Below are 27,914 nucleotides of genomic sequence, written 5' to 3'. Positions count from 1 at the left end.
GAATGTATGTAAAAATTGAAAAAAGGAAGAATATTAAATTAAATGTTGTGGATGTAAAATTAAAAAATTTAAAACAAAAAGTTAAAAATATTTTAAAATTTTAATTATTTTTTTAAAAGAAGGTGTGCTTATAGAAAAAAAGGAGGTGTATATATCATGAACCCCACTCAAATTGCTTTCAAAAGCCCAACGTAATTGCTTGACATGGTCAGATACTATCCTTGTTATAAAAAAAAACAACACTTGAACTTCAACTTTTCTGAATGAATCTTAATGACAAACAAGTCTAAACTCGTGGAGTAATGAATAATGATTAACCTCTCACTCATTTACCGTCCATCTCGACATGCAATTGATTACATGATTACTTTTATAAATAGTAATTAAAAATAAATAAACATAATTACATATAATTATTGATTTATGTGTGTTTCACTGTTCTTGTGCTACAGAATCGTTGGCTAAAAATTTACGAAGAAATGTCATGGGTCCCAATTTTTTCTTTTGTATGGCATGTGTCTATATTGTTTCTGGTCTATCATATGTGGCTGGGATGCTAAAACTGGAAAATCAACAGTAAATAACTGGAAAATGCTTGGAAGCAAATAAATCAACAATAAAACCTCCAATAATTGAGCTCTAGTGGCATAAAAAAACAAACGAAAAAAAATCTACTAGGACTGGCCAATAAGCGTTAGTATTATCTGTCATTTCTTGTCTCTTAAATTACTCACAGGTGAGATAAATCAAATTTTTTTACCAGCTTATACAAACCACCCATTTATATAGTATTTGTTATAGATATGGCGCATATAAACACCTTGGTTCACTATCATCATATATATCATATATTATAGAGTGTTTTCTTATCGCCTTGCTCAAATCAATGTTCAATGGCCAACCAAAACTCTCTCCCCCTCTATGAAAAATACTGGTACAAGCACAATTACAAAAGGGTAACAGATAGTTTGCTCTTAATCCTCCTCTTACTGCTGCTTGGTTATCGCGTTATCTCTTTTAACAGCTACTCTTTCCCTTGGTTTGTTGCCTTTTTGTGCGAATCATGGTTCACCTTCTCTTGGTTTTTAACCCTCACCACTCAGTGGAATCCAGCTCTAATCACAACCTACCCAGATCGTCTTTTGCTAAGGTATCTACTATCTAATTCTTGACTCCCTTTAATCAACGATATCTATTATTCATTTCAATTTAATGCTTTCCAGTTTAATTATCAACTGTTCCTATTACTATCATTAAGAAATTCATATACGTACGAAGGATGAGATATTAGACTTTATCTGACAGAAATAAATTGAATTTTGGTATACGTATTAAATTTTTTATATAAGATAGTATAAGTCCAAACTATGTATACTGTAATACATTTGCCTCTATTCTATGGAAGTAAATGCTGGGTTTTAAAGGGATATTTAAGAGAAAAGGATGAGTGTTAGTAGTAATGGAAATGTTAAGTTAGATGTGTGAACATATAATAATTAACAAAGAATAGAATTCGAAATAATTGTATACAAAGAGATATTAATATGACAGAAGTAGTTTAAGGTGTTTGAACATGTATAAAGAAACTCAATTAAAAGCACAAATAAAGAGATCAGTATATAGCATGAGTTTTACTCTTATGAAAAAGGAGACTGATTAAGAAGGACATTGAAAAAAGTTAAAATAATCTTATAAAATCACAATGCTAATTACTAGTCATTAAGTCCAATAACATCTTAAAATCCATGTAGCCGAACTCAGAATGTAGGATATTATATATATCTGTTATGTACTTATGTATCTTTGGTACATTATGTTTAGCAGCGTGCAAGAGCTTCCAGCAGTGGATTTGTTCGTGACAACAGCAGATCCTGTGCTTGAACCACCGATTATCACAGTGAACACTGTATTGTCTCTGTTGGCACTTGATTACCCATCTCATAAGCTAGCTTGTTATGTTTCTGATGATGACTGTTCCCCTCTCACCTTCTATGCTCTTCAAGAAGCCTCCAAATTTGCTAAGTTTTGGGTACCTTTTTGTAAGAAGTATGAGGTGCAAATTAGAGCTCCACTTAGATACTTCTCTGGAAAGCCTGAGTTCTCCACAAACAACACCACACCAGAATTCAGACAAGAATGGTTACAGATGAAAGTAAGTTCCACTATTATATCGCAATGCAACATGGATTGCAAGCTTTAGATAAGCATTGAATTTGAGGACAATATGTTAGGAAAAAACAAATCACGCTGATCTTTCTCGTAACTTCAGATTTGAAAATGGAACAAAATAACTGTGGACTAATAGCACACACAAAATTGATAACGGAGTTCGGCCAACTCTGCCTACGTCTCCGGGCTGCTGCAGATATTTTATTGAAAAGGGAAATATAAGCAGTGTTTACAAAATACTCACAATCTCTCTCCAAATACTCACAACCCCTCACAACCCACAACCCAACTATACCCAAGAATTAAGAGTTTCTCTCTCAATTTTTCTATTAACTCTCTAAGTGTTTTTGCTTTTTGTTGGGATCAACCTTCAAAATGAATGGAGGGGCTTGCTATTTATAAGGAAAGATTGTAGTGTGAACGCTCCACATTTTGGTGCCTCCAATTTTGATTTCTGTTGCCAAATTCAATTTGATTTTGGTGGCTGTCTCCAAATTTGATTTTGCTTTCTCTTGCCACCAATTTTGACTTTTCAACAATCTCCCACTTGAAGACTGATTTCAATCTGTCTTCACACTTTGATCAATGCAGCAGCCTTCCCTGTTCTGTTACTCTAGCAGGCCAACTGAAGTTGAGCACAACTTCAGTTTGTCAACGGTCACCACCTTTGTCAACATGTCTGCTGGGTTCCTGCTTCCTAAGATCTTCTTCAATGTTAACACCTCATCCTCTAGCAGAGATCTGATAAAGTGATAACGAATATCAATATGTTTTGTCCTAGAGTGAAATGCTGAATTCTTTGCCAGATGTATTGCACTCTGACTATCACTATGCAAAACACTCCTCTCTTGAATGAATCCCAGCTTTGTTAACAATCCCTGAAGCCATATCAATTCTTTACTGGCTTCTGTTACTGCTACGTACTCAGCTTCTGTAGTGGATAAAGCGACAATCTTCTGTACCTGCGACATCCAACTAACAGCTGTAGTACCAACGGTAAAAATGTAACCGGTGGTACTTCTTCGGTGATCGACTTCACCTCCATAGTCTGTATCTACATATCCTTGCACCTTTATTTTACCTTTACCAAAGTGCAAACATCTTTCTGTGGTGCCTCGTAGATACCTCAAAATCCATTTAACTGCTTCCCAATGAGCTTTTCCTGGATTCGACATAAACCTGCTAACAACTCCCATTGCATGGCCAATATCTGGCCTTGTACAGACCATTGCGTACATCAAACTTCCAATGGCTGAAGCATATGGAACTTTAGCCATAAAATATCTTTCTTCCTCCGTCTGAGGGGACTGATCCTTGGATAGGCGAAAATGACTAGCCAAAGGTGTACTAACTGGCTTGGCGTCGCCCATGTTAAATCTTTGCAAAACACGGTTGATGTACTCTGCTTGAGATAACTGCAAAATCCCTCTTTGCTTATCTCTAGTGATTTGCATTCCAAGAATCTTCTTTACAGGACCTAAGTCCTTCATGTCAAATTCTCTTGACAACCGCTGCTTCAAGCTTCTTATCTCATCCATATCTAAACCAGCTACTAACATATCATCAACATAAAGTAGCAGAATGATATAACTGGACTTATATCTCTTGAAGTAGCAACAGCGGTCAGCATTGCACTTATGGAAGCCTTCTTTGTGCATGAAGCCATCAAACTTCTTGTACCACTGTCTTGGAGCTTATTTCAGACCATACAAGCTCTTCTTCAACCTGCACACCATATTCTCTTTTCCTTTCTCTGAGAAGCCTTCTGGTTGGTGCATGTATATCTCCTAATCTAGATCTCCATGAAGAAATGCGGTCTTCACATCCAACTGCTCTAGGTAGAGCTCTTCACTAGCAACAATACTCAACACTGTTCTGATTGTATTGAGCTTCACAACTGGAGAAAAAATCTCTGTGTAGTCAACTCCTTCCTTTTGCTGGAATCCTTTGACGACTAATCGAGCTTTGTATCTTTTGGAACCATCATGCTCCTCTTTTACTCGATACACCCATTTGTTGTGAAGTGCTTTTTTATTTCTGGGTAACTCAGCTAGTTCCCATGTCTGATTGGAGATCAAAGACTTCATGTCGTCTTTCATGGCATGCTCCCACTTGCTGGCATCTATGGCCTGACATGCTTCATCATAATCTTCAGGCTCTCCTCCATCAGTCAGCAATATATAGTTCATGTATCTCCTGTTAGGTACATGAGGCCGAGATGATCTCCTTACAGGAACTGAAGTTGAAGACTCTGGTGTGTCAGACTGTTGTTCACAACTTTGTTCTGTTGATTCCTCTGGCTGAGAAGTTTCAACTATAGGACTTTCTGGGACCTCATCCACCTCTGCATACACTGGCCAACTCTTTTCTGACTTGCTGGCATCAGTGCTATGTTTGTCCTTGTACATCACTTTCTCATTGAAGATTACATCTCTGCTGCGGATCATCCTTTTGTTTTCATCATCCCATAGGCGATAGCCAAACTCATCTTCACCATACCCAATGAGAGTGCACTTCTTCGATTTTGGATCAAGCTTATTTCTGCCTTGATCACTGATGTGCACATATGCTACGCAACCGAAAACTCTAAGATGTGTGAGTTTTACCTCCTTTCCGCTCCATACCTCTTCTGGTATTCTATACTCCAATGGTACCGATGGACCTCGGTTGATCAAGTATGCTGCTGTGTTGACTGCTTCTGCCCAAAATTGTTTTGGTAAGCCTGACTGCATACGCAAGCTTCTGGCTCTCTCAGTCAATGTTCGGTTCATCCGCTCAGCTACACCATTGTGTTGTAGTGTACCAGGCACGGTTCTCTCCATTCTAATTCCGTGCTCATAGTAGAACTTCTTGAATCTGGTGTCTTCATATTCACCACCATTGTCGGTTCTGAGCTTTTTAATCTTCAATCCTGTCTCATTTTCAACCATGGCTTTCCATATCTTGAAAGCCTCAAATACATCTGACTTATGTTTTAGAAAGTATACTCATACTTTCCGAGAGTGATCATCAATAAAAGTCACGAAGTATTGCTTCCCACTGATGGATAAGACAGTTGTTGGACCCCACACATCTGAGTGAACAAGCTCAAGTTTCTCCTTCTTTGGGATTCTTCCACTTGTCTGAAAGCTGACTCTTTTCTACTTTCCAAGTATACAGTCTTCACACATTTCAATTTCTACTGACTGAAGACCTGGTAATTTTCCCTTCGAGTGCATGATCTTCATCCCTTTCTCACTCATATGGCCAAGTCTCTGGTGCCATAGATTGGGATTGTCATTTGCTGCAATTGCAATTAAATGATATGCTCCAGCTGTTTTGTAAAGAGTACCACTCTTTTTACCACGAGCAATCGTCATTGCACCCTTGGAAATCTTCCAATTATCACCATGGAAGGTCGTTGTGTAGCCTTCACTGGCCAACTGGCCTACTGAGATTAAGTTCTTCGTCAGGTCGGGAATATGTCTGACATTCTTCAATTCCCATACAGACCCTTTTAGCTTAATCTTCACTACACCTTTACCAACAATCTCACAAGATTGTTCATTACCAAGGTAGACTTTACCAAGGTTTTCGGGAACATAATTCTCGAAGAATTCTCTCTGCGAAGTAGCGTGGAAAGATGCTCCAGAGTCTAACACCCAAGACTTCTCCTTGCTCTCCAAAGAGCATATTAATGCATCATCTCTTTCTGAGGTGGAAGCAATATTTGCCTCTACTTTCGCCTCCTGATTCTTCGGTGCATTCTTGCACTGATTTTTAAAGTGTCTGGTCTGCCCACAGTTCCAACACTTGATAGTCTTTGAGTTGTTAGAATTACGATGATTTCTGGATTTGGACCTGTTATTCCTTGATTTTCCACGTCCATTTCCTCTGGTTGGAGTCCTCCCTCTTGACTCTGTATGTAATACTGAAGAGGTTGAGGATTCACCCGACTCTCTCCGTCGGATCTCTTCACTGAGAACCAGATCACGAACATCGTCTGATTTCAACTTATTGCTTCCCGATGAGCTACTCACAGCTGTGACAGTAGCATTCCAACTTTCTGGTAGAGAAGACAAAAGTATCAATGCTCGTACTTCATCGTCAAATTCAATTCCAACTGAACTCAACTGGGTTGTGACTATACTGAGTTCATTTAAATGTTGCGCTACTAATGCGCCTTCCGTCATCTGCAAGTTAAACAACCGCCTCATCAAGTGAACTTTGTTTGAAGCTGACGGCTTTTCATACATACTGGAAAGAGCCGTCATAAGACCCATCGTGGTCTTTTCCTTTGCAATATTGAAAGCAACATTACGAGATAATGTCAAGCGGATAACTCCAAGGGCTTGTCTGTCAAGAAGGACCCATTCATCATCCTTCATGCCCTCTGGTTTCTTTCCTTCGAGAGGTTGATGTAGCTTTTTCTGGTACAGATAATCTTCGATCTGCATCTTCCAAAAGCCAAAGTCCGTACCATCGAACTTTTCAATTTTCACCTTTCCTTCATCTGCTGCCATTGCTCCTACTCAAATCTGACTTCTCGGATCGCTTCTGCGAACCAAGCTCTAATACCAGTTGTTAGGAAAAAAAAATCACGCTGATCTTTCCCGTAACTTCATATTTGAAAATGGAACAAAATAACTGTGAACTAATAGCACACACAAAATTGATAACGGAGTTCGGCCAACTCTGCCTATGTCTCCGGGCTGCTGCAGATATTTTATTGAAAAGGGAAATATAAGCAGTGTTTACAAAATACTCACAATCTCTCTCCAAATACTCACAACCCACAACCCAACTATACCCAAGAATTAAGAGTTTCTCTCTCAATTTTTCTATTAACTCTCTAAGTGTTTTTGCTTTTTGTTGGGATCAACCTTCAAAATGAATGGAGGGGCTTGCTATTTATGAGGAAAGATTGTAGTGTGAACGCTCCACATTTTGGTGCTTCCAATTTTGATTTTTGTTGCCAAATTCAATTTGATTTTGGTGGCTGTCTCCAAATTTGATTTTGCTTTCTCTTGCCACCAATTTTGACTTTTCAACAGACAAACGGTAAATTGAGAAATAGGATTAATATATTTAAGCTTCTGGTTAAATTAATAAGGTTTAATTGTTACTTATTAGTTCATATACTTACACTTTATGTTAGTTAAATTTTTATAATTAATATTATTAAAATCGACTCAATTAAAATAGTGGATAAATGAGTTCCTAATTAAACCGAAAGATTACTGATTGAATAACATGAATTGAGATTATTAAATATGTAAATTTTATGTAGAAGACATTTTATATATTTATAGCCAAGATTTACTCCACACAATAAACTTCAAATTGGCTTTTGTCTTGGTGTGTGTTGACAGGATCTGTATGATCATCTTAGCCACAAAATAGAATTAGATGAGTTACAAAAATCAGATCCATGTCATGGAGACTTTGCGGTTTTCTCAGATACTGAGAAAACAAATCATTCAACAATAATCGAGGTATAACTTCAATACTCCATTAGCTTCATCACTTGTTTTGAAGTTTTCAAAGATATCAAACAAATGTTATTCTTTCTAGAAAAAGATAATATAATGGGTAAGTTATAAGGAGACAAAAATAAACTAAATAAAAAATATATATTAGAATAAGAAGAGTGATTTCCAGATATTTATAAGCAAAAAAAAAAAAAAATGTGTGCGTTAAAAAGGATATTTCTTTTATGTTATTAGTATAGATAGAAATAATATACCCAAAAAAAGTATAGATAGAAATATTTGTTCTTGTCATAATTGTTTTAAATCGTAGGTCTTATTAGGGTAAAATGTTATTGCTATAAAAATGGTTTTATTTTATTTTAAAAAATAGTGATTTTGATCCTTTTAAATTTTAAAATTATAAAAACAATCCTTTTTATCACTTAAGTTTAGATTTAGCCTTTTTATTTTTAAAAAACCCATCTTTAAACTGGAAACATAAAATAAGAGTTCTAATAATAAAGTGAAAATTACGTGGCAGATTTTATTTTTATTAACTTAAAATAGATAGGATAGATACAAGAAATTTGAATCTTTTTTTAAAAACATCTTCACCCCTCTCTCTATATATAGAGATAATAATAAATAAATAAATAAATCAAACGCCACTACCTTCACGTAGTTAACTTTTTTTTTTCTTTCAATTTTTTTTATAGAGAAAACTTGCTTAGTTTTGAAACGTTTATTAAAATTGCATTTTACTCGGCTTCCTTTTAAGGAAAAGAAAAAAATAACGGTTAGATTAAACAATACCTTAGCAATGATATGATAGGTAATATAATTATATACCCAACCACATATCACATTGTTGATATAATATGATTAGATACATGTCATAAATTCTGTGTAACGATAGAAGTTATTTTTTTATAAAAAAAATTAAATTGTGATGATCAAAACTAATAAAATAAATTAAAATAAATAAAATTATGTTTTTAGAACTAAAACTTAATTTTTTTTATCAATGGGAATGACAACTAAAACTTATTTATTATTATTTATCCAACCATGCATGCTCTTTTTTATAAGTCATAAATAAAAGAAATTACATTTAACAAAATATTGCTTACAATATTATGAAATTTTAAGGTGATATGGGAGAACAGGGAATACCTTGTAGATGGATTGCCACATTTGATTTACATTTCTAGAGAAAAGAGGCCGAAACAGCCACACCATTTCAAAGCTGGTGCCATGAACGTGTTGGTGAGAAATTCACTTTCTTAATTTCTTGGCATTTTTCATATATGAATCTCACTTTAATTAACTATTTTACCATATATAATTAGAATTTGGTTAGTTTATAGTTCTTAATTTGCTGAATTAGCTAGTTATGTAGTTGCTATATATATACTTGATAATATCATTTATTCAATGTAAGTCGCATGTTGTATGCATTTGCATATTCAGTTTGTGATTTATATTTTTTTTTCTTTTCATTTCTCTCATCGTTCTCTGCCATGTTTTTCAACACAAATTCCATGCACCTTTTTTCTTTAAATTAACTTCCCCATTTTATATATATTTCAGACAAGAGTTTCCGGGTTGATAACCAACGCTCCCTTTATGTTGAACGTGGACTGTGACATGATTGTAAACAATCCAAAAATTATTCACCATGCATTGTGCATTTTGCTTGATCCCAAAGGAGAAAAAGAAGTTGCATTTGCTCAATTTCCCCAACAATTCTATGCTACATTGAAAGACGATCCTTTTGGAAATCAAATGGCAATTTTTATTAAGGTGATTGTAATTAAATGCTAATCCTTAATTATAGAAGAAAACTCATTTCACTCTTATAAGTTTTAAAAGTCAATTAACTGCTTCTTTAAAATATAAAAAAAAAAAAAAAAAAAAAAAAAAAGTAAAGCCATTTTCCAAATAATGCAGTACGTAACTGCTGGAATAGCTGGACTTCAAGGACCTTTCTACGGGGGAACAAACTGCTTACATAGAAGAAAAGTTATTTATGGTCTTTCTCCATGTGACATGGAAAAGGGTATGTTATTCTACAGACATATATTTATGTTTTCATTTATTTTTATTTTTATTTAGTGGTATGTATGTCTATTATATTTATATTGTATCTTGTTTTAAAATAAAAGTAAAATTCAAGTGTACACTATAGCCTTTTAAATAATTGTAACATTACTACTTTAATCTCTCAATTTATAAATGATAATTTGATCCTCTAAAAACTATTAACTTATCTGAATAACAAAATATATTAATATAAAATCAAATTTCATTAATTATTTAAGCTCCAACTTCTTACATGAACATAAAAACATTTTTCATGACATTCTTCTTAATCAAAAACATTATGGCACATTTGGATTAGAGTTAATCATCTATACATTGTTAGTGTAAAAAATTTTACACTGACAACCAATCATATCTTTTAAATTATTTTATTTTATTTTTTTCATTAAATAAGTAACTGACATGACACTATTAAGAGATATGATTGGTTGTCAGTGTAAAAAAATTTTACGCTAGCAGTATATAGGTGATTAACTCTTTGAATTATATCAATATTTAGGAAAAAAATTACTTTGACAATAAAACATTTCGACAAACAAGTATGTAGATTAATTAGCGTAAAGTTATTTTAATTTAACCAATAATTTCAAATTCAAGTTTTAAATATATAATTGTATTAAATATTTAGAATTTGAATTTTACTATCCATATAATAGTTTTAATGAATTCGAATAAGATTTTTTCACCGTAAAAGATACCTATGATCTGTACAAAAATAAATAAAAAATTGTACTTTATTAATAAGTTTATTATTATTATTTATTATAAGTTGATTGGAATATGTGCTAATTTAATTTAAATATATTAAATTAATATCAGAATTATTTTTTAAAATATATACATATAAAAAAAATTGAGTATTCATCCTTAAACGTGAGAACCATTAATTTTAGCAAATTCATATTCGAACCATTAAAAAAAATGTAATTTTTGAACGTTAAAGTGCATTTTTAAGCGAGTTAATCATCCATACACTGTAAGTGTAAAGTTTTTTACACCGACAACCAATCAAATATGTTAAATTATTTTATTTTATTTTTATTTCATTAAATAAGTAACTGACATGACATTATTAAAAGATATGATTAGTTGTCAATGTAAAAAACTTTATATTGACAGTGTATAGATGATTAATTCGCAGCAAAAAGTTGTCATAAGTGTTTTTCTTGACGGTTAAAATAGTTGTTACTTATATATATATATAGGAAAGTCGGAAAGTGATTGTAACAAATTTAGAATAGTTGTCTGGCAAATTCACTAGGAAATCTTATAAGTTTTATTAGCTGCTGGTAAACCCAATTAATTTAATATAATCTGTTGTTTTCTATTGTTTATGTATCTTACACACCTTCAAGCTAATTTTTCAGGAAACAGCATATCGGAGGAGGAATTAAAAGAAAAGTTTGGAGTTTCAAAGGAGATTATGAAATCAGCTGCTCGTGCTTTGGAAGGGAAGACTTATTTGCCAAATGATATTAATATTTCGAACGCTGTTGACATAGCAAGTCAAGTTGCTAGTTGTGGATATGAATATGGCACTGCCTGGGGCAAACAGGTCTTTAAAACAAACATTTTACAGATTTTTTGAAAATTAATTATTCCTTAAAAAGATTTATCCAACTAAGCATGCATAAGTATAGAATAGTTAAACAATAAGTTGTTGGTTTGTGGGAAATTGGATTCGAATTTTTTGAACAAGATTATATATTCAAGTGTTGTGCATAAAAAAAATAGTTTGAAGGAGAAATCTCATTAAAGATAGGAAATCAGATTCTTTAAAGAAGATTAATTATTAACGAAACTAATAAATATTTTGTATTAATAATATAATTAATATATATGTGTAAAAAAATCTTTAAAATTAATAAGGATCTGGACCATTTTAACTTATAAGTGGTCAATATTAATTGAGTGTGTATGCATGTGAGGGTGTGGGGACAAAATTAATTGTTGGTGTAGACAAATAATTATTTCTTTTATAACTGTTTAAGATTAATTTTGTGTGTAGAAAAATAATTTTTCCAAACACGATGCATTAGTCGATCAAGACTATTTAAACTTGTAAGTGGTCAAGATTGATTGTGTAAGAAGAAAAAAAAATTATTCCAATCTAACTAAACATGTATAAGTCTAGACCTTTTAAACTTTAAGTGGTAAAACTTAATGTGTTTTAAAATTAAGATGAATTGATTTTGATTATATAATTATAAAAATGTTGATCTTATTTAGAATTTTAGTATTAATTATTTAATTTAATTATACATTGAAATTTGGTCTTTTCATATTCTCATCTATCATCTAATATGTGCATATAGAGAGATACAGAAGAAGAAAAAACTATTTTTTTTGTCAAATTGTAATTGAAATTCAATGTGGGTTTTATGCAAATTTTAGGTGGGTTGGATATATGGATCAATAACAGAGGATAAGCTCCTTGGGCTGACAATACACGAAAAAGGTTGGAGATCAGAATTGTGTACACCAAGCCCAATTGGGTTCACAGGTTTCGCTCCAGGAGGTGGCCCAACTGCAATGATCCAACAAAAGAGATGGGCCACAGGATTGCTTGAAATCTTCTTTTGCAAGCATTCTCCTATTATTGGCACCCTTTTCCGTAAGCTTACTTTGAGACAGTGCTTAGCATATATGTGGATTATCAATTGGGGCCTACAGCCAGTATTTGAAGTATGTTATGCATGTCTCATTGCATATTGCATCGTCACCAACTCCAATTTCTTACCCTTGGTGAGCATCGACAAAATATACATTGAGAGATAAAAACACATAAATAAAACAAAGGCTACTGCTATCATTTAATTTTGTTAGAAACTATACATTTTTCTTGAAATTAGTGTTATTGCATAATTATTTTTTACTTCAAAAACCATAAAACATCTCTTATGTAGTGAATATATATATATATATATATATATATATATATATATATATATATATTAGTATCAAATCTATATCTCAAATTCATATTATGTTTATTTTTATTATATAAATGAAGTTTAATTTTGTATTTTCTCAATGCAGGACATGGGCATATGTATTCCTATTGCGATTTTCATAATTTACAAAGGATACACTATATTAGAGTATTTAGAATCAGATTTGTCAATTCGAGCATGGTGGAACAATCAAAGGATGTCAAGAATAATATCTATGAATGCTGGTTTTTGTGCATTTCTTAACATTCTACTTAAGTTATTAAGGATATCTGAAACTGTGTTTGACATAACAAAGAAAGATTTACCCCCAACAAAAGATGTTGAAGATGATAAAGATGTTGGTAAGTACACCTTCGACGAGTCCCTAATTTTCTTGCCAGGAACTACCATTTTGTTGTTGCAATTAACATCAATGATTATCAAGTTACTAGGATTGCAACCACTAGTGTCAACTCTAGGTGGAAATAGGTGTGGACTAGGTGAGGTTTTTTGTTGTGTATATTTGATAATTTGTTATTGGCCATTTTTAAGAGGATTATTTGAGACAAAAAAGTATAGGATTTCCTTGTCTACTATATGCATATCAACTATCTTAACATGTCTCTTTGTGCATATATGTCAAAGGATCATGTTGGTTTAGAGGGTTTAGAAATTAGAAAAAATAAATTATGATTATCAATATAAGGATTGTTTTGTTAAAATTTAAATGGACAAATTTCTAGTGTTATTGTTATCTACTTACACATTGTTAGTTACTGAGATGACTAAGTAAAAACTACCTTAGCATCTTAAATGATAATAGATCACTTTATACAATTTTTTTTAGTGTTTTGCAAATTCACAACCACCATTAACCCATTATACTCTAACACTGAGGCACTTCCATCACACTTCAAACCATCTTCGAAACCACCATCATGTATGAAAAAGACCACCTTAGCACCTTAAATGATGATAGATCACTTTATACAATCTTTATCTTAGTCTTACTTTTGCAAATTCACACCACCATTAACTCATTATATCCCAATACCAAGACCCTTCAATCACACTTCAAACCATTTCTGAAATCACCATCATATAGCCATATATGACAAAAGAGGAGTGGTAGCAAAATACATTTTAACGCACTCCTCTTAATACACTTTTTTAATTAGTTAAAATTTATTGAAAATTACAAAATTAAAAAAGAGAGAGTTATTAAATAAGATGTAGAACCCACAAACTTTTATATTTTTCAATAAAATTTAACTAATTAAAAAATATATTTAAAAGAATGTATTAGAAAATATATTCCTAATCTTTTATATAACAAAATCATTGTCTTCCTCGTCTCCAAAACCTAAACACTACTAAAGCACCTTTACTTTTCCTTAGTATGGTGCCTCCAACAAGTCTCTGTTGATGAAGAAAATCTTGGTATTATTTAAAATAATCAATATTTTTTAAAGAATGTGAAAAAATTAGTAGCATTCAATTGAATTTTTTTTTTAATTATAAAAGGTCTTCTGACATTTAAAATCATATTAATTTTTGTTTTCTTAATTACTTACATTTTTTAATTTATTATTTTCATCTTTATTTCTAAATTGAATTTTATTTTGTTTTTATAAAAATATTAAATATTTAAAATAACATTATATCATAATATAAATTATTTATAATAAATTAAAAATATAATTTATATGTCAAAAAATATTTATTTATTATGAATTTTAATATGATATAATTTATATATTCAATAATATTTATTTATTATTAATTTTTGTTATACAAATATAAATATATATATACTTGAAAATTTTAACTGGTTATCTATTAAATAATCTTCTATCATAATATAAACTAGTTTTTATAAAATATAATTTATATGTTTAAAAATATTTATTTATTATAAATTTATCTTAAAATATATTATATATGATCACAAGTTAAGATATTAGTTATTAAATAGTTTAATAACATCTATTCTTATGAAATAAATTAGAATATATAATTTGAAGTTATTATCTCCTTCAATCTATCATTATTTTCTTTTTGAGTAATTTATTACCCCTCATCTGAGAGATAAGATTTAAGAGTATTACATTATTTTTTTCTTTTATGTTAAAATATATAATTTACTTTATTTAATTTAATATCATTAATATAAATTACATTTTTCTCGCCTAAAAAATATAAGTATTACATTATCTACCTTTTATATATTAACATATAACACAAATTACACTTTTATCGCTTAGAGATACAAACATTATATATATTATTACTTTCTTATCATATTAACTTAACACCACTAAGAATCACCAAGATCAACTTATAGTGGTGAAAGGTTGAGATAGTATACATAAGGTCTTAGGTTTGAAACTTAATATTATTATTATAATTTTGATACATAAAAAATTTAACGTCACTATTGAATAATCATTATAAGATTTAAAACATATTTATAATTTAATTATTTATAAAATTATACTTGTAATTTAATTATACTTCAAAAAAAATATTCAAAAAAATATTTTGAAATACTTTTAGTTCATTGTCATACATTCACTTAATTAAAAAAATTATAAATACACAATTAAATTTAAATTAATATATTAAAATCATAAATAAAATAAAAATTATAAAATAAATTATATATGTCTATTTTTATATTTACGTCAATATATATATAAATAATCTTTTATTAATTATATTTTATTTAATAATAGATTTTTAATATAAATAAATTTATTTAAAAATTATGTATTTAATATATATATATATATATATTTAACATTAGATTAATTAAATATAATAAATAATATTTTATCATCAAACACGAATTTATTTAAATATTATTAAAATATTACATTAACGACATCAATTAAGTAATACCTTAATAGTTACATATTATCTTTAATATATATATATATATATATATATATATATATATAATTAATACTATATAATGAAAATACTATTTTATTTAAATGTTTATAAAAATATTATATTAACTATATTGATTAAACAACATCTTAAGATTTTATTATACTTTTATTTATTTATATATATATATATATACATATATATAAATTTAAAATATTTTGTAAAGATAATAATTGAAATATATTTTTTAAAATATATATTTAATTTTAACAAAATTTATAATAATTTTAAAATAATAATTAAATATGTATATTAAGGGATAAATTGTTAAAGTGAACATGTTTGAATTTGAAAAAAAAAGTTCATTTTAACATAAGAAGGAAGACTAATGTAATATTTACATTTTAAGAGAATTTTTTGAAAAGGATATTTTGGTGATAACATTTTTTATAATAGAAGTTAATAGAACTTTAACAAAAACTTTAAAAATAGGTAAAATGTCATATATTAGAATTTATCAAAAGAGAACTGTAATTCTTAACATAAAAAAATAATAATATAATATTCATATTTCTTAAAAGAGAAAAGTGTAATTTATTTTTCTTACTATTAAAGCTATATGTCTGGATAAAAGTTAAAAATGTAGATTTAGAAAATTTCTATACACCTAAATAAAAATACTTTTTTTATGAACATGATTTACGCGGACCACTTCCTCACTCTCGCCCGAATTTAGAACAACCCACAATGTCTATTCAGTTAAGTCAGCTACACCCCTTTAGTTTTTTCCCTTAATTTAATTGAGAATAAAACATTCAATTCCTTGTATGAAATTGTGACCTAAAAGACGTTAAAGTTACCCATGAAACAGTTAAAATTTGTTTGGATCAACTTGTTTATTAGAAAAACTCTTAAGTATAAACTAAAATTTTGGATAAATTAATAAAAAAAATCTATAAATCAGCTTAAACATAAAAAATTTAGTTTATGTAAAAGTTTTTTTAAATTTTTTTGTTAAAAAATATTTATAAAGAAGTTTATTAATGGGCAGGAAATAGTGAGTTGAAGTGTAAAAGGTAGGAAAAGTGAGATAGGAGGAGAGCATATAGGTGATAGCCATGACAGTGTCAGTGACATGAAATTTAGATCTTTAGCCTCTTGCGGTTCTGCCACAACACCGCCTGCTCAATGCATGTGAGCTAATAATTTACGTAACGTAAATGCAATGCAATGCATCACATTGACATGCGTCTCGTTTCTCGGGTGATTGACTATATTGGGTTAGTTCCCCAACTTAATTACGTAAATAGGGTTGTTTTTAAATAATATACACATTTGAGTACTTTTAACGGTGTCGTTATGACTCATAGCGATACTAGTGATACGTGACATTTTTGTAACTCCAGCGAAGCCATGAAAGTCATATTGATAATGTTGCTATAGCTTATAGCGACACAAAACAGCTTCACTGAAGTCACTATAGCTTACAGCGTCAAATATTTAATATAAAAAAAATAATTTTATTATAAGTAAATAATTTTTAAAAAAATAATTTGTGAAAGTGGTACTATGGCCTATAGCGACATTATGTCGCTATAGCCCATAGCGCCACCCAGTTAAAAATTAAAATCATAAAAAAAGAAAAAATATATATTATAACATAAAAAAAAATAGAAAAGATAATTATATAAATATAGATTTATATGAAAATCAGAAAATAAATTAAAATCTGGAAAAAATTAATTAAGTTAATAATTTAAAAAAAAAAAGTCAAAAAAGAAGTGGCAGTGTCCATAGCTACACTGCTTTTAAATTTTTTTTTCATTTTTTTAATTACACATTTTTGGTTTAGTATTTTTTAATTAATATATAAAAATTATTAATACACTTAAACAATAAAAAGAAATAAAATTACCTAAACCATAAATATATAAAATAAAATTTATATTAAACAAATATATAAAAAAAACGTCAAAAAAGAAGTGGCAGTATCCATAGCAACACTACTTTTAAATTTCTTTTTCATCTTTTTTAATTACGCATTTTTTGTTTAGTATTTTTTAATTAACATATAAAAAAAATTATTAATACACTTAAACAATAAAAAAACATAAAATTACCTGAACCATAAATATATAAAATAAAATTTATATTAAACAAATAAAAAAAACGTTAAAAAAAGTGGTGTTATGTCGCTATAGGCCATAGCGCCACCCAGTTAAAAATTAAAAATGATAAAAAGAGAAAAAAAAATATATAACATAAAGAAAAAAAAATAGAAAAGATAATTATATAAATATAATTTTATATGACAATCAGAAAATAAATTAAAATCTGGAAAAAATTAATTAAGTTAATAATTTAAATAAATAAAAAAAGTGGCAGTGCCCATAGTGACACTGCTTTTATTTTTTTTTTCATTTTTTTTAATTATGCATTTTTGGTTTAGTATTTTTTAATTACATTTTTTACTTAATTTTATTTTTATAAATATATAATAAATACTTCAGTTTATTTTTTTATTTTACATTTCTATTATTTTTGTTTTTTTTTTATTTTTTTCTTTACAAAGTGTCGCTATGGACTACATCATTTTGCTTACTCCATCAACTGTGGTGATCCAGCCTATAACGACACTCATGTGGCTCATTCCAGCCCAACAAAGGCCAAAAACAAATGTCACGTGTCACTGGTGTCGCTATGACCCATAGCGACACCGTTATAAACAGCCCCAAAGGCGTAAATACTTTCAAAACAGCCTCATTTACATAATAAACTTTTAAAACAACCCCACTTTAGTCAAAAAGCCCTCGTTTCTTCTATTTCATGCCAAAACTCTACATTTTCCATTGATAACACCAAAACGGACGCAAATAAATTAACCCTAAAACCTCTAATAATTCATCTCTAGTCTCTACTGGCATAATGGTAACAAAGAAAGAAACATCCCAATAAACGTCACTCTTATATGTCATTTCTTCTCTCTTAATTATCTCTTATATTCTCAGCCTCTTTTATAAGATGTAATTACTTTATTTATTAAAATTAAATATTCTAGTTAATTTAATTGTTAATATTAAATTTATCTTAAATTTACATATATTTTTCAAAACTACCCTCATGCTAATGAGATTCTTACTCTACCTCTAAGGATTACTTAATGAAATAAGAAAAGTGTATTTAATTAAAAAAAGAATTTGTCAAAAAACAATTATTGAAGAGACATTTTAAATTGGATTTTATAAAAAGACGCAAACAATATTTAATTATTATTTAGATACTACAAAAATGACTTATTGATTTGTTGATAGCATAACAATTAATTAAAAACTTTTACGAGCATATGGGAAAACCACCCATTAACTTATTCGGAGCATATTTTTTTATAGATAAAGCACATAAAAGATTGATTATCACGGTATCGTATTATATCACATATTATATATGGAGATTTCTAATTATTGTTCAAATGAGAGGCCGACTTATATTCTAATATGGACAAATTCATCCTTTTACTTTAATTAAATTATCAATACATATTAAAAATATTATATTTTACATTCTTTAATTTTATAAATTTTTATATTTATATTTTATATTTATATTTATATCTATTTTATTATAAAGAAGATATTCTCTTTTTTTGTATATATAATTTTAGATTATTTTATTTTTAAAATTTTAAATAATAAAAAATAATATTAAAAATTAATTAAATTTAAAATTTGATCTTAAAACTTTGAAGTTCCAAAATAAAGTATAACATCAATTAATTGAATATATATTAATAATTTTTAAATATTTTTAAATAAATATAAAGATACAAAATGTTTCGATGTGATTAATATATAATAATAATTATTATTATTAATTTTAAAAATTATCTCATTGACTTATTAGGATATGAGATCCACCATATCTGGCTCAAATCATTATTCAATGGCCAACCAATTAAAACTCTCTCTCCTCTATGAAAAACACTAGTACAATGCTTTTTCTATGTTCATTTCCATTGACTTGCAAGTAGGGCCTTGGTAATGGAATATTAACTCTTTAGAGAAAAAAATTTATGAAAAAAAATGTATCTATTATGCTATAGAATATCTCTGTGAAATCGACAGAACAATTTTCTAAACGAGATCGCCTTCCACAAAAGCTTTTACAAACTTGTTTGTTATGTGTTTGTGTAGTTTTTTCTTTGTTCTGTCTAATATTTTGGAAGGCCATTTGGCGACCTTTGCTGCGGAATCCAACTCTAATATGAGTGATCTTTGATAATCGTTGGCTGACATACAATAGGTCATATTGGCCATGAATTAATGGTGTAATATCTATGGCGTTAATTTTGGTATTCCTGTATAGATCCAAAATACTTCATGCAACATCACATGTCACTTCCTTGGTTTGACGGTTAGATTGTGGCGTTATTTTAAAAATTGACGCAATCTAACTATTCTCCACCCCTACTTTTAAGAATATTTAGCAGCAATTTTGTGACCTGTGAGGTCCGAATGCATAGATAGAGAAGCACCGATAATTACGAAATTAACTTCACAGAAGATATTTAGCCTCTAGTGGTCCTGCCACTACACCGCGTGGGTGTCTCCATGTGACAATATATCTTTCGTCATAGAATCGTGGACTAATAATTTACGTAATGCTGTTTTCTATGACACATATCTCTTGTTCCTTCTCTTTCATGCGTATGGGATGCTAAAAGCCTAAAACCTCTAGATGGAGTTATTTCTATAAATGCAAATAAATTAACGTATGGTAACACCAATAATTGATCTGGCTGCTAGCTTAAAAACAACAACAACAAAGAAACGTATAGGGCCGGCCAGTAATAAATGTTAATTCTTAACTGTCATATAATATATATTCATTCATATGACATAATTTTTTGTTAATTAAACATTATTTTAATATGGATGATGATTCAACGTGAATTAGAATGTCTTCCAACCAAATGACTAAGAGCCTTAGTTAAATCTCGCATTTATTTGTTATAAATACAACTTGGTTCGGTCATCATATTCACACACACCCTTTTATTCATATCTCCTTAGCTCAAATCAATATTGAATGGCCAACAAAAACTCTCTCCCCCTCCATGAAAAAAACTGGTACAAGCACAATTATAAACGAGTAACGGATAGTTTGCTCTTAATCCTCCTCTTATTGCTGCTTGGTTACCGCGTTATCTCTTTCAACAGCTACTCTTTCCCTTGGTTTGTTGCCTTTTTGTGCGAAACATGGTTCACCATCTCTTGGTTTTTAACCCTCATCACTCAATGGAGTCCAGCTGTAGTCAAAACCTACCCTGATCGACTCTTGCAAAGGCATTTAATTCTTGAACTCGTAATATCTAGCTAGTTTCAATTTAATGCATTTCCAGTTAAATTATCATCATCTGTTGCTATTATATATTATCACCGAAAAATATTCATATACTAACAATCCGTTGTTAGCTAGGCTTATCCATGTTAATATAAAAGAATGGACTTCATCCAAAAGAAATGAAATTATTATCATATGATGGAATGTATATATCATTATGATACATTATTCCTTTAATATGAATTATTTTCATGAATAGGTCACAGTCTAAACTAATAGGAGACAAGCTAAAATATATGGAATTAATTAATTGTGGTTTTTTAGTGTATACTGTATTCATTGTTGTTGATTATTTTTATCCATGCATGCATTTGGTATTTGTTGCTGATTAGTGAGTTTTGTGAGCAGTGTGCGAGAGCTTCCAGCAGTGGACTTGTTTGTGACAACAGCAGATCCTGTGCTTGAACCACCGATTATCACAGTGAACACTGTGTTGTCTCTGTTGGCACTTGATTATCCAGCTAATAAACTTGCTTGTTATGTTTCTGATGATGGATGTTCCCCTCTTACCTTCTACGCTCTTCAGGAAGCTTCTAAATTTGCAAAGTTTTGGGTACCTTTCTGTAAGAAGTACGAGGTCCAAGTTAGAGCTCCATTCAGATACTTCTCCGACAAACTTGAGGTTTCCACGACCAACAACACACCAGAATTCAATCAAGAATGGTCACAAATGAAGGTAATTAGTTCCACAATAATAATACCATATCATAATGCGAGGTTTTAGATAAGCATTGAATGTGAGGACAAAGGACAAAAAAGGACAAAGAAATAGAAGCAGTCTATTTAAGTTTTGCGGTTAATTAATAATTTTGCTCAAATCCATTTCTACGACATGGATTTCCAATAGACGTGATTATCTGTAATTATGCATGAGTCAGAAAGTATATAGAATTCGATGGCATGTTTTATTTGTTGCTATTAGGAGAAGATGTCTCTTTTACTGTCCTGAGGAAAGTTATTCATCGGTAATGCGTGGAAGTACATTTGTTTTTGGCCGAAAGTCATGGCTTGTCCAATTACCTCGGACTTCATGTTAATAAAATACTCTTGTTCGCTGAAATTAATAATTTGAACTGCTCCCCAAATTATGAATAAGTAACTCTGGTATATATTATGTATATAAAGAAGGCAATTAGAATTAAATAGATGGAGAAAATTATGCAGTATTACTTGAGTTAAATATGATATTTTTATGGACAAAAAAATTACTAGAAAGATTTTATGTGAAAGTATTTGATTATGATTAAAATAAGATTTTTTTAATTACATGTACTAAAAAGATTAGTTTTAAATTTGAAAGACTAAAAATAAATTTATCTTAAATTTAAAAAATTAAAAATAAACTTATCTTAAATTTGAGAAACTAAAAATATATATAAATATTATTTTTAATTGTAATGATTGAATAAAACATAAAAGATCAAATTAAAATAAATAAATTTAAAAATAAAAATGTTATTTATTTTTAAATGTTAAAATATAATTATTGTGAGATATAGATGAAATATAAATATTAACACCATTAGGATTAGTTATTAATTGGGTGAAGAGGGACTCAGATAGTTAGAAGCGTAGAGACCTAAATTTAATCTTCATTTTGATTATCTTTATAATTTTTTTTATTTTTATCAAAAAAAATATATGAAGATTAAAATTAAAATCAATAAATAATAACTAAATTATTAATTTGACTCTGATCACAAACTTCAAAATGGTTTTGTCTGAATGTGTTGGCAGGATATGTATGATAATCTTAGCCGCAAAATCGAATTGGCATCCGGAGAATCGAATCCATGTCATGGGCAATTTCCGGCTTTCTCAAACACTGAAAGGACAAATCATCCATCCATAATTCAGGTATTCAAGTATTCAACCATATCAAACAAATTTTTTTCTTTCTATATTTATTAAACAGGTAAGAAGTAAAAACAAAACGCATTTAATATATATATATATATATATATATATATATATGGCTCACATTTATGATCATTGTAAGGTTATATGGGAGAACAAGGAACAACTTGCAGATGGATTGCCTCATTTGATCTACATATCTAGAGAGAAGAGGCCAAAACAGCCTCATCATTTCAAAGCCGGAGCCATGAATGTATTGGTCAGAAACTCACTTAGCTTCTTTTATTTCTCAAATTAAATCATGTGAATATTCTTACTTCATCAAACTACACTAGGTTAATTAGTTTAGTATACGTGTTAAAACTTCTAAAGTTATGTAATTCACATGGTTAGCTATTGTTGCATGCACTTGCATGTTCAGTTTGTGAATTCTTTCATGTCTGCCATGTTTAATTTTCAACACAAACTCCAAGCATCTTTTCGTTTTTATTTACTTCTTTAATTAATTCAACTTTGCCAATTACATAAATTTCAGACAAGAGTTTCCGGGTTGATAACCAACGCTCCATTTACGTTGAACGTGGATTGTGACATGATTGTAAACAATCCAACAGTTATTCTACATGCCTTGTGCATTTTGCTTGATCCCAAAGGTGAAAAAGAAGTTGCATTTGCTCAATTTCTCCAACAATTCTATGCTACATTGAAGGACGATCCTTTTGGAAACCAGATGGCAATTTTGTTTAAGGTGATTGTAATTATATATACAATCATTACTCATTTCACTCTTTGAAATAATTCCATCACTACAAGAAAATTGTCATATACTGATACGCATTATACAGTGACATAAAAATTATCATTAAAAATTACTTTTACCTACACAATAAATATAATATATGTTAGTATATTGTTAAAAAGTATAGATATAGATTATAGTGATACATAAAATATATTGTTAAATTTCATTTAAAATCAACACTAAAATTATGTGTAGTTATATGTCAGATAGATATATATCTACATGTATTATACTTAGTGACATTTTTTATATGTCATTATATGTAACATTTCTCCACAACTTACCATTTAATTTTAATACCTCAAGTTTTTAACTCAATTTCATTACTAATTCTAAAAAAAAAATTCCCTTTCTATATAATGCAGTTCATGGTAACAGGGTTAGCTGGACTCCAAGGGCCTTTCTACGGGGGAACAAATTGTTTCCATAGAAGAAAAGTTCTTTATGGTCTTTCTCCATATAACTCGGAAAAAGGTATGTCATTAGACAGATATATTTATGTTTTCAATTTTTCATTGATTTCTATTTTTGAAGATAGAGATAGCTATGGATAGGTATGTATGGGGTATTATAAGTTCCCAAATCTATATCTGTTTTTGAAAAAAGAATGCATATTAAGTTAAAATTGTAAAGGGAAACTTATATTCAATATTTTATTTGATATTTTATTAAATACTATTTTATGTTTTATCAACTATGAATATTAAGTATTTATAACGTTTCACCATCAATATATAAACGAAAATTTCATTCAATTTATCATTTAAAGTGACTAATAATAATATATAAGTTGGAAACAATCATCATCTTATAAGTTTAAGATTTTGTAAGATTAAATTAAGTTTTTAATCAAGTTTTCTAAGATGTTATTAGAGCATAAATTCTAACAATTATTAATTATGATTAAGTTTACCATATTATTCGTTATCAAGTCGTTATTGAGCTCACAAATATCTAATTTTACAAATTTCACATTTGATAAGTCCAATCCTGGATGTGAGAAAAGTTATTAGAGATAAGGTCATAATAACGGGTGAATGAGTAATTATCTTACAAACTAATTTTGTAAAATTAAGTTATACTTGTAATTCACTTTCTTAGTAATCCTATAAAACTAAAACTCAAGTGATAAATCTTTAATCTTTTAAATCATTGTAATATTACTTTAATCTCTCAATTATAAATATGTATATATATATATATATATGACATTAATTAGGTAATTTAAAACTACTAATTTAGCATTTCAATAATAAAAAATTGAATATATTTCATCAATTTGATTATTAAAAAAAAATCAAACTTCATTTAGTTTTTCAATAGTAAAATAGTACATAAACATAAGTTGATTTGAATATAAAATAACCTAATTTAAGCATATTAAATTAATATCAAAATGCTTTCGACTTGAAAGATTAATATGAAAACAATTGTATTTTTTGAGTACTCTCCTTTGTAAACCATTAATTTCAGCATATCCGCACTAGGGCATAGCAAACAAATTTTTACACCTTCTAAACAATTTTCCAGGAAACAGCATATCAGAGAAGGAATTAAAACAAAAATTCGGAGCTTCAAAAGAGATTATGAATTCAGCTGCTTATGCTTTGGAAGGAAGGACAAATTCGCCAAATGATATTAATATTTCCAACGTTGTTGATGTAGCAAACCAAGTTGCTGCTTGTGGGTATGAATCTGGCACTGGATGGGGCAAACAGGTATTCATAACAACATTTTAGGGTTTTGGAAAGATAATTATTACTTTAAAATCAATATTCCAACTAAACATGAACAAGTCCTATTTAAGCTTAAAATTAATCAACAGCAATTTTAATTTGAAATTTGTTTTGCTATCTTTATGCAACCATACAATAATATAGAAACAGTTTTCTTTAATACGTGTTTGCGTGTATAAACTATAAACATATCTACTGAAAAGTTAGAGATGAAAAAAAAAATATTATTCAACTAAATATATACATGTATGGTTAAGATTATTTGGGATAATACTAATTATTCATTTTAGTTACACAATTAATATATAGTAGTTTTTTCACACTCTCAATTTCTCACCCAATATGATTTATTGGAACATATCTAGAAAATAAAAGATGAAAGAAAAAAATCTTTATTATTCAACTACAGTCAACATATGTGAGTGAGATAATATGAACTAATTTGTTTAAACTTTTTTCTTAAAATAAACATTTTCTTCAATAAAATAGACATTTTTCTATATATTTTTTAGTGCATTTGTCTACTTTTGTTAATAAGAAAATTCTATTTGCTTTTCAAATAAAAAAAAAAAATTAAAGAAGTTTTTTTTTATTAATCATTTTTTAAAAAAAAGTTTAAAGAAATGGTCTAATAATAATCATTCATTTTACTTAACGATTGATAAATAGTTCTTTTACACTCTCAATTTCACTTGATATGATTTACACACATATACACACATGCATAGAGAGACCAATGAAGAAGATATTTTTTTATATTCTTTGTTGTCAAATTGTATTGAAATTGAAGTAAACATGATTTTCTTGGAAAAAATTTTAGGTGGGTTGGATATATGGATCAGTAACAGAAGATGTCCTCACCGGGCTAACGATACACGAAAAAGGTTGGAGATCAGAATTGTGTACACCAAGCCCAATTCCGTTCACAGGTTTCGCTCCAGGAGGTGGCCCAACTACAATGACCCAACAAAAGAGATGGGCCACAGGATTGCTTGAAATCTTCTTTTGCAAGCATTCTCCTATTATTGGCACCCTTTTCCGTAAGCTTACTTTGAGACAATGTTTAGCATACATGTGGATTATCAATTGGGGCCTACAGCCTGTAGTTGAAGTATGTTATGCATGTCTCATTGCATATTGCATCGTCACCAACTCCAATTTTCTGCCACAGGTAAGCATAAATTTAAATATAAATGTATTGAAAACAAAACAAATTAACCAACAACAAGAACACACAAAAAAAAATACTACTAGTACCATTTGGTTTTGCAAGTAACTAGACAATATTTTCCTTGAATTTAATGCTTGTTATATTTTTGCATGGAAAACTACAAAATCATCTTATTTAATGAATTTTGTACATAATTTTTATTGAAATGCAAGAATGAAGAGCTATAATGTCATTTGTGCATAGTCTTACAACCTTGCATTTTGTTTAGATTTAACTTTATAGCAAGGTCAACATTATATTATGCTTATATTTATTTTTAATATTTCTAATATATATATATATATATGAATGATAATTTTGTATTTGTTTAATTTAGGATCTGGGCATATGTATTCCTGTTGCTCTAGTCATAATTTACAAGGTATATACTATATCAGAATATTTGGTAGAAGGGTTATCAATTCGAGCATGGTGGAATAATCAAAGGATGTCAAGAATAACGTCTATAAATGCTGGTTTTTGTGCATTTCTTAGTGTCTTACTTAAGTTACTAAGAATATCTGAAACTGTATTTGAAATAACAAAGAAAGATTTACCTACAGCAAAAGATGTTGGAGATGATACGGATATCGGCAGATACACTTTCGACGAGTCTCTAATTTTTTTACCAGGCACTACTATTTTGTTGTTGCAATTGACAGGAATGATTATTAAGTTATTAGGATTGCAACCACCAATGCCAACTCAAAATGGGATTCATTGTGGATTAGGTGAAATTTTTTGTAGTGTTTATTTGATAATTTGTTATTGGCCTTTTCTGAGAGGATTATTTGAAACAGGAAAATATAGAATTCCCTTATCCACAATATACAAATCAATTATCTTAGTATGTCTCTTTCTACACCTATGTAGGAAGATCATTATTAGTTGATGAAGTATAGAAACTAGAATAAGATATGATTGATATAAGAAAATGTTTTGTTAATATTCAAATGGCATGACAAACAATTGTATTATTATGTTTTAAGATGTATTTTTAATGTGTTTATATGAATAAAATAAAATAAAAATACATATGATTTTTTTATATGTTTAGATAGTGTAACTATTAATATAAAATATTAATTTTTTTGTTTGTTTACAAATCATTGACTTAACAATGGAACTCACAAAGCATCATTAAATAACTTTTTTTTAACAAAGTCACTTTTTTAAAAATAAGAAAAACATAGGTTTTAAGAAAATTACATGTGTCATGTAGTAATTTGTAGGGCCTTAGTGTTGACATTGTGCGGTAGAAAAGCCTCAGTCGATTCCGAATCTACAACATCATGGAACTATATTTCTTTTGTGAAACTATTGCATAATAGTATTACACTATTACTGTTGACTATAAAATTA

The 27,914-nt window shown here is 29.0% G+C and overlaps 2 protein-coding genes across 5 annotated transcripts; both read left to right on the top strand.

Annotated features, from left to right (window-relative positions):
* The first annotated feature begins 805 nt into the window (after positions 1 to 805).
* On the top strand, positions 806 to 13,409 carry LOC109814264 (cellulose synthase-like protein H1). Of its 3 annotated transcripts, none has more exons than XM_020378643.3 (9): positions 809 to 1,150; positions 1,822 to 2,152; positions 7,521 to 7,643; positions 8,769 to 8,885; positions 9,210 to 9,422; positions 9,570 to 9,678; positions 11,090 to 11,277; positions 12,117 to 12,467; positions 12,762 to 13,409. In XM_020378643.3, exons 1-9 carry the CDS (start codon positions 894 to 896, stop codon positions 13,314 to 13,316), a joined length of 2,244 nt encoding a protein of 747 aa, XP_020234232.1. In that variant the 5' UTR covers positions 809 to 893; the 3' UTR covers positions 13,317 to 13,409. The 3 variants fall into 3 exon arrangements, with proteins under 3 accessions (XP_082917914.1, XP_020234232.1, XP_020234233.1); XM_020378644.3 differs by having other exon boundaries at positions 810 to 1,150; positions 1,825 to 2,152; XM_083061788.1 differs by lacking the exon at positions 9,210 to 9,422 and having other exon boundaries at positions 806 to 1,150.
* Positions 13,410 to 20,565: 7,156 nt separating this feature from the next.
* On the top strand, positions 20,566 to 27,608 carry LOC109814263 (cellulose synthase-like protein H1). Of its 2 annotated transcripts, none has more exons than XM_083062784.1 (9): positions 20,566 to 20,889; positions 21,296 to 21,623; positions 22,685 to 22,804; positions 22,947 to 23,057; positions 23,340 to 23,552; positions 23,972 to 24,080; positions 25,137 to 25,324; positions 26,163 to 26,513; positions 26,890 to 27,608. In XM_083062784.1, exons 1-9 carry the CDS (start codon positions 20,633 to 20,635, stop codon positions 27,442 to 27,444), a joined length of 2,232 nt encoding a protein of 743 aa, XP_082918910.1. In that variant the 5' UTR covers positions 20,566 to 20,632; the 3' UTR covers positions 27,445 to 27,608. The 2 variants fall into 2 exon arrangements, with proteins under 2 accessions (XP_082918910.1, XP_082918909.1); XM_083062783.1 differs by having other exon boundaries at positions 20,568 to 20,889; positions 22,947 to 23,063.
* The last annotated feature ends 306 nt before the right edge of the window (positions 27,609 to 27,914 follow it).

The sequence above is a fragment of the Cajanus cajan genome, chromosome 8 (assembly GCF_000230855.2).
Source record: "Cajanus cajan strain Asha chromosome 8, NIPB_CcT2T_4, whole genome shotgun sequence".
Lineage (NCBI taxonomy): Eukaryota > Viridiplantae > Streptophyta > Magnoliopsida > Fabales > Fabaceae > Cajanus > Cajanus cajan.
The sequence above is the reverse complement of the archived record's forward strand: the minus strand, read 5'-3'. Positions and strand labels throughout refer to the sequence as shown.

Excerpts from the sequence above, each read along its gene's own strand:
- LOC109814264 (XM_020378643.3), top strand. The coding sequence starts at position 894 with ATGGCCAACCAAAACTCTCTCCCCCTCTATGAAAAATACTGGTACAAG. Across the intron at positions 2,153-7,520 it reads AAGAATGGTTACAGATGAAA|GATCTGTATGATCATCTTAG; the intron begins GTAAGTTCCACT and ends GTGTGTTGACAG. Across the intron at positions 9,423-9,569 it reads AAATGGCAATTTTTATTAAG|TACGTAACTGCTGGAATAGC; the intron begins GTGATTGTAATT and ends CAAATAATGCAG.
- LOC109814263 (XM_083062783.1), top strand. The coding sequence starts at position 20,633 with ATGGCCAACAAAAACTCTCTCCCCCTCCATGAAAAAAACTGGTACAAG. Across the intron at positions 23,064-23,339 it reads CCGGAGCCATGAATGTATTG|ACAAGAGTTTCCGGGTTGAT; the intron begins GTCAGAAACTCA and ends CATAAATTTCAG. Across the intron at positions 24,081-25,136 it reads TCCATATAACTCGGAAAAAG|GAAACAGCATATCAGAGAAG; the intron begins GTATGTCATTAG and ends ACAATTTTCCAG.